This window comes from Salminus brasiliensis, chromosome 22 (assembly GCF_030463535.1).
Source record: "Salminus brasiliensis chromosome 22, fSalBra1.hap2, whole genome shotgun sequence".
Taxonomy (NCBI): domain Eukaryota; kingdom Metazoa; phylum Chordata; class Actinopteri; order Characiformes; family Bryconidae; genus Salminus; species Salminus brasiliensis.
This window is the reverse complement of record NC_132899.1, coordinates 1,983,452-1,996,225: the sequence shown is the minus strand read 5'-3', so window position 1 is coordinate 1,996,225 and position 12,774 is coordinate 1,983,452. Positions and strand designations below refer to the sequence as shown.

At 46.6% G+C, this 12,774-nt stretch overlaps 1 protein-coding gene across 12 annotated transcripts in view; it reads right to left on the bottom strand.

Annotated features, from left to right (window-relative positions):
• Nucleotides 1–1,390: 1,390 nt before the first annotated feature.
• The window catches only part of exoc7 (exocyst complex component 7), a 27,323-nt gene continuing 15,939 nt past the window's right edge, over nucleotides 1,391–12,774 (bottom strand). For 6 of the 12 annotated variants that reach the window (XM_072668022.1, XM_072668025.1, XM_072668017.1 and 3 more), the window contains 12 exons: nucleotides 11,761–11,906; nucleotides 10,876–11,028; nucleotides 10,382–10,480; nucleotides 10,225–10,287; nucleotides 9,219–9,285; nucleotides 4,965–5,030; nucleotides 4,298–4,418; nucleotides 3,423–3,518; nucleotides 2,631–2,694; nucleotides 2,456–2,497; nucleotides 2,210–2,343; nucleotides 1,391–1,660 (listed from right to left, as the gene is read on the bottom strand). In XM_072668022.1, the coding sequence (XP_072524123.1) occupies nucleotides 1,558–1,660; nucleotides 2,210–2,343; nucleotides 2,456–2,497; nucleotides 2,631–2,694; nucleotides 3,423–3,518; nucleotides 4,298–4,418; nucleotides 4,965–5,030; nucleotides 9,219–9,285; nucleotides 10,225–10,287; nucleotides 10,382–10,480; nucleotides 10,876–11,028; nucleotides 11,761–11,906 (1,154 nt within the window). In that variant the 3' untranslated portion in view covers nucleotides 1,391–1,557. Of the gene's footprint in view, nucleotides 1,661–2,209; nucleotides 2,344–2,455; nucleotides 2,498–2,630; nucleotides 2,695–3,422; nucleotides 3,519–4,297; nucleotides 4,419–4,964; nucleotides 5,031–6,640; nucleotides 6,680–9,218; nucleotides 9,286–10,224; nucleotides 10,288–10,381; nucleotides 10,481–10,875; nucleotides 11,029–11,760; nucleotides 11,907–12,023 lie in introns of those variants that run through there. The other 6 variants (XM_072668014.1, XM_072668024.1, XM_072668015.1 and 3 more) reach the window with 2 other exon arrangements.

Here is a 12,774-nt window from a genome sequence, read left to right as displayed (position 1 = left end):
GTTCTTCTAAACATCCTGAGATAGGAACCGCAGACCCGGAGGGCCCGGCTGAGTGGTCTTGCATGGCCACAAAGGTGCACCTCAGCCTACAGCCTCAGCATACGGGGCAGTGGGTCAGGGGGCTGTCTCTCTGAATCCTCAGTGGGCAGAATGACGAGTCTGATGAGTCTTCATCTACAAATCTTGATCTGACCTTTTTCCTATGAGATGAACGGAATGGACTTTGACTGAACTTTTAATCTTTTTGGTCCCTCAAACCTGGGGGCGGTGTCAAGCCTTGCTATGGGTTAAAATATGTGCTAATTTTTCAATGTTAAAAACTTGCTTTAATATATATATATAATTTCTTCTTATTTCGTAATTCTGTATAATGTATTATTTTTTACAGTCTTCTTTTACAGAGTTACAGAAGAGCTTCACTGTTTACTGAAGAAGAACCACAGCTAGTTTAAATAGACTAATAATTCAAAGCTTCTCTAATCTTAGACTCAACTAAACACAAGTCAATATGGAGCCCATAGTACTCTTCTCTTCGCCTGAGTCCTCTCAGAAGAGGAGGGTCTTCAGTCTGGGTTTGAGGACAGTGAGCGTTGGACTCTGCTGTTCGGACACCCAGGGGAAGTTCGTTCCACCACTTCGGTGCAGGACAGTAAAAAGTCTGGAAGCTCGTCTTCCGTGGATCTTAAAGGATGGCGGGTCGAGCCGAGCCGTACTTGAAGCTGGAAGGGCTCTTGGTGCAGATCGGCTTTTGACCATCGCCATCAAGTACGGAGGGGCTGGCTGGTCCAGTCTTGGCTTTGTAGGCCAGAGCCAGGGGTTCGAGTCTGATACAGGCAGCAGCTGTGGAGCTGAACATGGCTGAACTTATCAAATATTATTATCATGTGCATGATGGCTTGTGTGTTAGACCTCCTCGAACACACAAGCTATTCAGTAACAGCACATATATAAATACAACACCTAAAAACTATAAACATAATTTAAACTAAAGATAAAAAAAAAATTATATATATATAAAAGGTATCACATCCTTTATGGGTTGCACCAGTGAGCTCTACTGTTAAGATTCCGTATGTGTGTAATGCCCTGTTTTAGCCATGTTTGAGAACAGTACCAGGTAATTCAGCCCTTCTTCTAAGTTTAAAGTCTAAATTTAACTTTGTTTAATATCACTGAGAATTACATATATAGCCAATTAATTAATATAACAATATCAATTAAATATCATTTAATATAATGAATGTTTTGACTCCACTAAGTGTCCAGGAGATACTTTGATATCCTCCTCAGGTTTGAATTGTGGCTAATAAGGATCATCCAGTAGTTACCAGATGTTTACTGTGTGTTTACAGATGTTTTTGCAGACAATTATAAACCATCAACCCTGAAGAAGATCATCAAGATTCCCTTTATTTCACCCTGAAGCTGAAATCCATTCCAGTTATTTACAGAATTACTTTACACACAGCAGGGCAGAGCAGAAGCGGGTGTAGTGCAGAGAGAGCAGACGCAGCAGACCAGAGCAGACGCAGCAGGTGGGCGTGTCGTGGGCGTGGTTTAGGCAGACGTGTCGAACAGCTTCTCGATCATGTCCTCCACCTGCTCAGGTGAGTATTTGTGGTACTTCTCCGGGTTCTTAGTGAAAGCGATGTTGGCGCACCTGCGAGAAACAGCACAAGCATCACCAGTCTGAACACCTTACACACCGTCTATTTATATTAGAGGCTTAAGATGGGTCACTGTGATGAGATACACTACATGTCCAAATGTTTGTGGACACCCCTTCTAGTGAATGCATTCAGCTAACTTTAAGTTGCCCCCATTGCTGAGAAAGATGTGCAAATACACACAGCTTGTCTAGTCGCTGTAGAGAAGAAGTACTGCCAATAGAATAGGACTCTCTAGAGCAGATCAGTAAACATGAGCCTGTTGGCACCATGCTGTCTAATGCCGCACTAGAGGAGGCTAGAGGGGTATAAAGCAGTGGGAGGGTAAGGACAAGCAAACACCCGCCAGCATCACCATTAAGTGATGAGGGGAGAAAGAGAGAGAGAGAGCCCATCCGGAGAGAGCAAGCCAATTGTGCTCTTTCTGACTCCGGCTGCTGATGGCAGGCAGCATGACCCGGGAGTCGAACCAGCGACTGTAATGGGGTCATAATGGCAGGACCACCAAGGCAGAGGGATCAGATGTTCATGGGGGGTCGTACCTCTGTAAGAAAGCTCGGTAGGCCTCTGACACCAGTCTTCTCTGAGCGTGTCTGATAGCATCCCGCTGCTCCTTATCAGGAATAGCCCAAACCTTCTGGATCTTACACAGCTCGTCCAGACCATCATTGAAGCCCTGCACCACACACACACACACACACACACACACACTGCAGGGTAAGGACTTAAATGTTACACATATTACACATATATACGGACATGCTGACAACACGCTGTTCCTTACTTACCTTAAATTTGTCTTTGATCACCTGCCTCTCTTTGTCCTTCAGCTGCAAACACAGTAATTCACTCATCAGTTAGTGTCTGAATACTGCTGGACAGATACATGCCACTAAATCGGGGTGTTAAGCTGTACTGTGTGTGTGCATGCATGAGTGTGTGTGTGTGTGTGGGGGGGGCTACCTTGGTTCCAGGCTGAAAGGCCGGCATGTTGCGCTCAGTGAGGTGGTCTGTTACCTTCACCCAGCTGTACATGGAACAAGAGTTTAAGATACAGGTGAGATATACTGCAAGTGTGATACAGGTGTGATGTGCTACAGGTATAACACAGGTGAAACAGGTGTGACAGTACAGGTGTACATTGCAGATGTAATACAGGTGTAGCACAGGTGTGCAGCTGTGATACACTGCAGGTTTGATACAGGAGTAATTCACTGAAGGTGTGGTTCACTGAAGGTGTAATACAGGTGTGATACACTGCAGGTGTGATACACTGCAGGTGTAATACACTGCAGGTTTGATACAGGTGTAATTCACTGAAGGTGTGGTTCACTGAAGGTGTGGTTCACTGAAGGTGTAATACAGGTGTGATACACTGCAGGTTTGATACAGGTGTAATTCACTGAAGGTGTGGTTCACTGAAGGTGTGGTTCACTGAAGGTGTAATACAGGTGTGATACACTGCAGGTGTGATACACTGCAGGTTTGATACAGGTGTAATTCACTGAAGGTGTGGTTCACTGAAGGTGTAATACAGGTGTGATACACTGCAGGTGTGATACAAGTGAAATACACTGCAGGTGTGATTCACTGCAAGTGTGATACAGGTGTAACAGGTGTGCTACAGTACAGGTGTAATACACTGCAGGTGTGATACAGGTAAAATACACTGCAGGTGTGATACACTGAAGGTACAATACAGGTGTGATGCAGGTGTAACAGGTGTGCTACAGTACAGGTGTGATACACTGTTACCTGCGCTGATATGTCAGAATCTGCTGCTCAATCAGTTCTCTGTAGGAGGTCTCTGCTTTCTTCTGAGTGACGGCCACCAGCTGGATCAGCTCTGACCTGAACAGCAGAGCAGTTCATTCATTACTCACATTTAGACCCCCCACACCGCTTCGTTACACCTGGAGTTCAGATACATAATCGTTTCTGAGCTGTTTAATAATTAGCTTGATCAAATGTCTATTAATTAATCATTTACTTCAAACTAACTTAGGTTACAAAGATTTGATGTCATAATGGCTTCAGATGTGGTTAAACGGCAGAAAACTACTTAAACCCTCATCTATTAAGGGGATAGGGGGGTAGTGGGGTGTGACCTTGTGTTGCCATGGAAACACATCTGTGATATTTCTCCAGATTCCCTATGAGGACTGTTGCTGTGTGTTTGATTAATGTGGTGTGTGTAGATCCCAGAATTCACTCCTGTATTATTTGACTCTCCTCTTGGTGGCGTAATAGAGCACGGTGTTGAAACAGATCAGCTTCAGCTCACAGTGAGAGCTAGCCAGGCTAAAGTACAGCTTCCAAACATGGTGGAGGTAGTTTCACACACTGCTACTGTAGATGTGATGGTGGGTCAGGAGCGTACTGTAGATGTGATGGTGGGTCAGTCAGGAGTGTACTGTAGATGTGATGTTGGGTCAGGAGCGTACTTTAGATGTGATGGCGGGTCAGGTTTGACAGAAGCCTTTTTTCACTGGTCATAAGTATTTGGACGCAGATTTTCTGATGTGTTTAGGTGGTTACCCCCACCATTTACACTCACTCTGCTGTTCAGGCTGTCATGTGCAGACTGCAGGTAACTGCTTAATTCTAACTCTATGTATTTGGTCACTCACTTCTCCAGAGACTTGAGGATGTAGTTGTAGTTGTTGTGGAGGAAGATGGCACTCAGAGCCTGATCCTCATACACCTTAGACTTACTCAGCAGATTCAGCTGCAGATTTCCCAGCACTTTACCTAAAACACAGCAAACATCAATACACAATAATGATAAGATGCTAATCTGGTATTTACTGAGGTCACAAAAATCTATAATGCACTATATGGACAAAAGTATTGGGACTAAAAGACTATTAAAAGAGTCGATCCTGCTTCTGTTGGAGTAACTGTCTCTACTGTCCAGAGTAGAAGACTTTCTACTAGATTTTGGTGGAGAATTGCTGTGGGTGTCAAGAGCAGGATGTTGTTAGGGAGGTCAGGATGTTGGATGATCCCCCACCCCACCTCATCTCCAATTCATCTAATCCAAAAGTACTGGATGGAGCTCCTCCACCAGCATCATTCCAGAGAACACAGTTCCTCTACTGCTCCACAGCTCCTCAATGCTGGGGGGCTTTATACCCCTCTAGCCCACGCCTGGCATTAGGCAGCATGGAGCCCATATATTTCATGTTTACTATCTGCTTCAGAGAGTCCTATTCTATTGGCAGTACTTATTTACAGGGACTAGACAAGATGTGGACAGCCAATCACAGTGTCTGGTGTGTGTGAGCCTCTACTTACAGATGTAGGTGCTGAGGAGCCTGCGGCTGAACTCAGAGCTGTAGCTGCTGGCCGATGAGCTGGTCTCTGGAAAAGAAAGGACAGTAACTCAGCTGTACAGTAGTGTATGAGGAGTCTGTCCTGCTGGAGAGATCAGGTCCTTCAGAAATGAACGCCCTGCTCCTCTCTTCATTACAGTGAGGTAAACAGACTGTTTCCCGACAGTGTGCATTACGCTCAGGGCAGCCCGTCATTTAGCAGATGAGATCAGAGTGTGTCGGGGTGGGACAGTCATACTGGAGGTCTTTTCTTTCAGATACACTCAGTTCAGATGGAACGGTCAGATCCAGTCGGGTTCAGATAGAGTTAGTCAACTACAGCTTGATTCATGTGGAGTTTTGTCCGGTCCAGTCAGGTTCACATGAAATTGTCAGCCACGGCAAGATTTAAATAGAATGGTCAGATCCAGTCGGGTTTCGAACAAATTCTAATTTCTTATGGAATTGTCAGATCCAGCTATGGTCAGTTCAGACGGAAAAGTCATGCTACAATCCTGCTGATATGGAATTTTGTGAAGCTACAGTTGAGTTCAGACATATCAGTGTTATACCAGATACAGTGGATTCAGACAGAATTTAATCAAACTACAATCCGGTCCACATGGAATTTGGTCAACTCCAGCCAGGTCCACATGGAATTTGGTCAACCTTCAGTCAGGTCCACATGGAATTCTGTCAACCTTCAGTCAGGTCCACATGGAATTTGGTCATCTCCAGCCAGGTCCACATGGAATTTGGTCACCTCAAGCCAGGTCCACATGGAATTTGGTCAACTCCAGCCAGGTCCACATGGAATTTGGTCACCTCAAGCCAGGTCCACATGGAATTTGGTCAACTCCAGCCAGGTCCACATGGAATTCTGTCAACCTTCAGTCATGTCCACATGGAATTTGGTCATCTCCAGCCAGGTCCACATGGAATTTGGTCATCTCCAGCCAGGTCCACATGGAATTTGGTCAACTCCAGCCAGGTCCACATGGAATTCTGTCAACCTTCAGTCAGGTCCACATGGAATTCTGTCAACCTTCAGTCAGGTCCACTTGGAATTCTGTCAACCTTCAGTCAGGTCCACATGAAATTCTGTCAACCTTCAGTCAGGTCCACATGAAATTTGGTCATCTCCAGCCAGGTCCACATGGAATTTGGTCAACTCCAGCCAGGTCCACATGGAATTTGGTCAACTCCAGCCAGGTCCACATGGAATTCGGTCAACTCCAGCCAGGTCCACATGGAATTCTGTCAAACTTCAGTCAGGTTCACATGGAATTTTGTCAACTCCAGCCAGGTCCACATGGAATTTGGTCAACTCCAGCCAGGTCCACATGGAATTTTGTCAACTCAAGCCAGGTCCACATGGAATTCTGTCAGTCTTCAGTCAGGTTCACATGGAATTTGGTCAACCTTCAGTCAGGTTCACATGGAATTTGGTCAACCTTCAGTCAGGTTCACATGGAATTTGGTCAACCTTCAGTCAGGTTCACATGGAATTCGGTCAACCTTCAGTCAGGTTCACATGGAATTTTGTCAGGTTCAGACAGGTTTAGACGGAAGTTTGTCAACCTGACTGAGAGAGAGAGAGAACAACCAGTTTAGTGAGACAGAAAGCAGTGTAAAGAGGGAGCCCTGTTCAGTGCTTACCTCGGGGGTCTAAGGGAATATTGTAAGTGTCCCCGAGTACTACAGAGCAGAGGCCAAGCAGAAGAGAGAAAGGAAGAGAAAGAGAGAAAGAAGCAAAAGTGCAAGAGGTTAGAAAAGTCTTGTTAGTGCAGAGTAAGCATAACCAGTCACAGCCAGGCAGCGCGAGGAGGAGGAGGGGGGGGGGGGGGTGACGGACGAACAGGGAAATGAGGAGGATGGGGGGTTTATACAGCAGCGGTGAGGAACACAGTCCTGCAAATCACTGAACTCTGCAATGCTGTGGGCTTCAGCACTGGAGGCTCACAATCAGACCCTACAATCAGAGGCCGGGAGGATGGGACGAAGACCTGAATGCTGGCTAAAATTCTGAGCTACATGGGCTCAGACTAAATACACTGCATGGGCAAAAGTATTGGGACACCTGCTCATTCATGGTTTATTCTGAAATCAAGGGTATTAAAAGAGCTGATCCTGCTTTTGTTGGAGTAACTGTCTCTACTGTCCAGAGAAGAAGACTTTCTTATAGATTTTGAAGGAGGAGCATTGCTGTGAGGATTTGATTGCATTCAGCAACAAGAGTGTGAGAAGTTGAGGTCAGATGTTGAATGATTGATCACATCACCACCCCACTTCATCATCCCAAAAGTACTGGATGGAGCTCCTCCACCATCATTCCAGAGAACACAGCTCCTCCACTGCTCCACAGCTCCTCAATGCTGGGGGGCTTTATACCCCTCTAGCCCACGCCTGGCATTATTAGGCAGCAGGGAGCCAATAGGGTCATGATGTTGATCTGCTCCAGAGAGTCCTGTTCTATTGGCAGTACCTCTTCTCTACAGGGACAAGACAAGCTGTGTGAGTGCATTTGCACGTCTGTGTCAGCAGCAATGGGTGCAACCTAAAGTACTTGCATTTGCATTTATCAACAGGGGGTGTCCAGAAATATTTGGACGTATAGTGTATTTAAGCCACATTATCTGTGTAGAAAGTAGCATTCAGTGGAAGATCCAACACGACTGCGGGTCATGGAGCTCTCCTGCGCTGGTGGAGCTGGTGGAAACCAACACCGTGTGGAACCTCTAACCATCAGACCACTTCTTTCAGAGCGTCCAGACAATGGATGTACGATGCCTGAGAACCTCTCCACTGCACGGCGGATCTATACACACCCTCAGGGTCTGGGTGGTCTGCTAAAGATCAGTGTGGAGAAATGTGACGACATCCTCACCGATGTAAGCGGCTCATGGCTTCCTCTGCAGGGCAGAAGTGTGAGGTGCAGGTGTGGCAGAAGCATAGCGAAATGACAGGCAGAAGATCGGGGAGGCTGAAGCTGCTCATGCTGCACATGCTGCTCACTGTAGGAATGAAAGCTGAAAGCTCTGAGAGCTCTGATCTGGGAGCAGCCGTTTGCAGGCCGAGCAGCTTCAGCTGAACCTCATGCAGAGAAACGGAGAGAAGAGTGGGTGGAGGAGACGGGTGAAGGAGAGTGGGTGGAGGTGGGAAAATGGGAAACTGAGAGCTGGACCAAAAGATGCAGGGATAAAGGAGCTCAACAGCGAGATTCCCATTCAGACAGTATGCATCTTGTCAGATAAATACATATACACACAAACACACAAATACACACTATATGGACAAAAGTATTGGGACACCTGCTCATTCATCGTCTCTTCTGAAATCCCTACAATCCCTACAATGAAAACCCTACAATCAGAGGCTGGGAGGTTGGGATGATGCTGGCTAAAATTCTGACAGTGCTAAAATAGCCTACATGGGCTCAGATTAAATACACTATGTGGGCAAAAGTATTGGGACACCTGCTCATTCACAGTCTCTTCTGAAATCAAGGGGATTAAGAGAGTTGATCCTGCTTCTGTTGGAGTAACTGTCTCTACTGTCCAGAGAAGACGACTTTCTACTAGATTTTGGAGAAGGAGCATTGCTGTGAGGATTTGATTGCTGTCAGAATTCCATGATGGATGGACCAATAGAAACGCTCCAAAACGACTTAATTGACTTCCATTAAATGTTAAGAATTAAGCTCAGAAGTGTGAAGTTCTTGCATGACAGGGACGTCATCCAGTACCGTGGAAACATTTTAGTCCCCTAAAAAGCTCTTGTTTCTCCTTTTTACTGGATTACTGGTTCTGATGAGATCTGGAGCTTCTACAGTAGAAACTCTCTCAGGGGGGTTAGAGTGATTTACAGACTGGGACTAATTACAGCTGCACCTACAGGACTGAGTAGACCTTTGGGTTCAGACCTGAGAACCAAGTGTAAACAGACTCAGCTCAGTCCAGTGGAATCAGCTTCACTCAGCCTAATTCACACTGGCTCTGGGTCTGATCTCAGGTCAGAGGGCTCAGATATGGATGGGTGATCATGCAAATGACAGCATCGATGTATGAACGCGGCTGAATCAGGGTTGGGGAGTACGTGATCAGGCACGGCTCTGCGCTGCACACGCGTACAGAGGAAAGGTGTATACTTATCTGACCGCCTGCCTGACACAGCCCGACTGACCGCTAGTGTGAAACACTGTGTTGGTGTGAGAGGTGGAGAGGTGTGAGTGTTTTACCCTGAGAGGCCAGCATCGCTCCAGCGGTCTCCTGGAAATCCAACAGCTGCTGCAGGAACAGGATAGCCTAGAGGGGAGGGGGAGAGTGAGCAACAGTGAGGGGGGGTGGGGGGGGGAGACAGACAGACAGACAGACAGACAGAGAGAGAGAGAGAGAGAGAGAGAGAGAGAGAGAGAGATGGATGAGAGAGAGAATGATGGATAAAAAGAGAGAGAGAGAGAGAGAGAGAGGGGGATGAGAGAGAGGGAGGGATGGATGAGAGAGAGAGAGAGAGAGAGAGAAAGAAAAAGAGAGGGATGGATAAAAAGAGAGAGAGAGAGAGAGAGAGAGAGAGAGAGAGAGAGAGAGAGAGAGAGAGAGAGATGTATGAGAGAGAGAGACAGAGAGAGAGAATGATGGATGAGAGAGAGGGAGGGATGGATGAGAGAGAGACAGAGAGAGACAGAGAGAGAGAGAGACAGAGGGATGGATGAGCGAGAGAGAGAGAGGGAGCGAGAATGATGGATAAAAAGAGAGAGAGAGGGATGGATAAGAGAGAGGGAGAGAGAGAGAGAGACAGACAGAATGATGGATAAAAAGAGAGAGAGAGAGAGAGGTAGGGGGAGAGAGAGAGAGAGGGAGAGACAGAGATACACAAAAAAAAAGAGAGAGAGATAGGGTGATAGAGAGACAGAGTGAGAATGGGTGAGAGAGAGAGAGAGAGAGAGAGAGAGAGAGAGAGAGAGAGAGAGAGAGAGAGAGAGAGAGAGAGATGGATGAGAGAGAGAATGATGGATAAAAAGAGAGAGAGAGGGATGGATGAGAGAGAGAGAGGGAGAGAGAGAGAGAGAGAGAGACAGAGAGAGAATGATGGATAAAATGAGAGAGAGAGAGAGAGAGAGAGAGAGACAGAGATACACAAAAAAAGAGAGAGAGAGAGAGAGGGAGATAGAGAGACAGAGTGAGAATGGGTGAGAGAGAGAGAGAGAGAGAGAGAAATGGAGATGACGTCAGAGCAGGACTTACGTTGCTGGTGAGCTCGTGGACGGTTCCGTCTTTAGGCATGTTGTACTCTTTATCTGGGTCATTCTGAGGAACACACAGATTCAGCTTCACTGATCTAGAACCGAACCCAGACTGAGACATTTTCATGCTTTGATCTAGGAGGGCGAGTTTGGAGAACCTTAATGCTGTCTGCGAATTCCTCCAGCGCTTTGGCCCCCGTCGTCTCCATGGAGGTGATGAGGGTGGGCAGCTTGTTTTTAGTGCTGGCTGCTGTTCCCTACACAACACACAGACATCCCATCAAAATACACACACGTCCAAAAGTCTGTGGACACCTCTTGTAATGAATGCATCCAGCTCAGCTACTTTAAGTTGCACCTATTGCTGACAGATGACGCAAATGCACACACAGCTTGTCTAGTCCCTGTAGAGAAGAAGTACTGCCAATAGAATAGGACTCTCTGGACCAGATCATCATCATGAGCCTATTGGCACCATGCTGCCTAATGCCAGGTGTGGGCTAGAGGGGTATAAAGCCCCCCAGCATTGAGGAGCTGTGGAGCAGTGGAAGAGCTGTGTTCTCTGGAATGATGGTGGAGGAGCTCCATCCAGTAGTTTTGAATAGGATCAGTTGGGGAGTTGTGTCCAAATACTTTTCTCCCTCGCTCTCACCTGCAGTGTGGAGTCGAAGTCCGGTTTGGTCTGTTTGAGGTGGCGGAGGATGGGGAAGATGGTGAGAACGGCCGAGTAGTCGTGTCTCATGATGGCCCGGCGAGCAGCCGTGACGATACTGTCCCCGTCCAGCATCAGGTTATCCAAGGCCTCCTGAAGAGAGAGAACACACACACACACACACACACACACACACACACACCGTAGTATTCAACACCACTGACTCATGAACACACTGCCATGAGTTCCCAATGAAGAACAGATCACATGACTCCACACACTACTACCACCACCTACCGTCTGCTATACATGCCCTGGACACCTACACATTCCACCCAGAGGAGCTTTAATGACAACCCATTGACTTCAATTGCTGACACAGATGTGCAAATGCACACACAGCTTGTCTAGTCCCTGTAGAGAAGAAGTACTGCCAATAGAATAGGACTCTCTGGAGCAGATCAACATCATGACCCTATTGGCACCATGCTGCCTAATGCCAGGCGTGGGCTAGAGGGGAGGAGCATTGAGGAGCTGTGGAGCAGTGGAAGAGCTGTGTTCTCTGGAATGATGGTGGAGGAGCTCCATCCAGTACTTTTGAATGGGATGAGTTGGGGAGTTGGGGATGATGAGATGGGGTGGTGATCAATCATCCAACATCCTGACCTTACCAACACTCTTGTCGCTAAATGCATGCAATCAAATCCTCACAGCAATGCTCCTTCTCCAAAATCTACTAGAAAGTCTTCTTCTCTGGACAGTAGAGACAGTTACTCCAACAGAAGCAGGGTCAGCTCTTTTTAATAGCCTTGATTTCAGAAGAAACACTGAATAAGCAGGTGTCCCAATTCTTTTGTCCATTTATAACTGGAGTGTGTGACTGACCTGTATGAGCGAGTCGAAGGTCTTCTTCTGGTGATGTTCTGGAATGATCTCGGTCAGTAAAGTGTACTCGCTCTGAGCCAGCTTCACAAACGCGCTGATACAGTGGATATACGAGTCGATCTCAACGTCCAGAACATCATCCTTCCCTGAGACACACACACATATACACACACACACACACACACACACACACACACACAGTCAGCAGAGCGGTGATGTAATTTGATCACAGCTGCTGATACAGCTGCAGCACTTCAGCACACCTCTGTGGACGTCCTGATGTGGACGCAGAAGGTGGGTCTGTGTGAGGGTGAGGACCCGTCCAGCCGCTCAGCATCACAGAGCCGGACTCAGTAAATCCATTACACTCTACTCTACAGTACACACCTCATTACGGGTCACCTGAGGAACTACAGGTAAACCACTGCAGAGTAAACTGAGTGAGCAACAAAAACACACAAATAGGAAAATACAATAAATTAAAAACAATAAACAAACAAACAATCAATAAATAATAAAAAATAATGAATTAATTACCTGTTTAAATTAATTGTGAAATAATATAATAGCTTAAACCATTACAATACATTATGCATTTATTATATTATTTTACATGTGTTGTACATTGAAATAAATATCTGTCAACATCACCCATCAAAGTCCATGGGCGGGCCTAACTGATCTACTCCAGCTGATTGGCTAGATAGCACAGCAAGTCAACGCAGACCCACCACGTATGTTTGACAGCTTCCCCGCTGCCCTGAGCTGTTCAGGAAAGCTAAGGAACGCCCCTGCTGCTCTTAGAACCCAGGGCCGAGCTGCCCCAGCTGTACGTAAGTTTGCTAAGTTCAGATTTACGCTTTACTGAACCAAACGGGTTGCACCACACACACCAGTCTGTACGTAGGAGCTAGCAGCTACTCAACATTTACACCTTCCCTTACACCTACCCTAAGCACAGCAGACCCAACCTGACAGCTATACAGGACCCAGAAGTCTAGACAGAAACAGAGT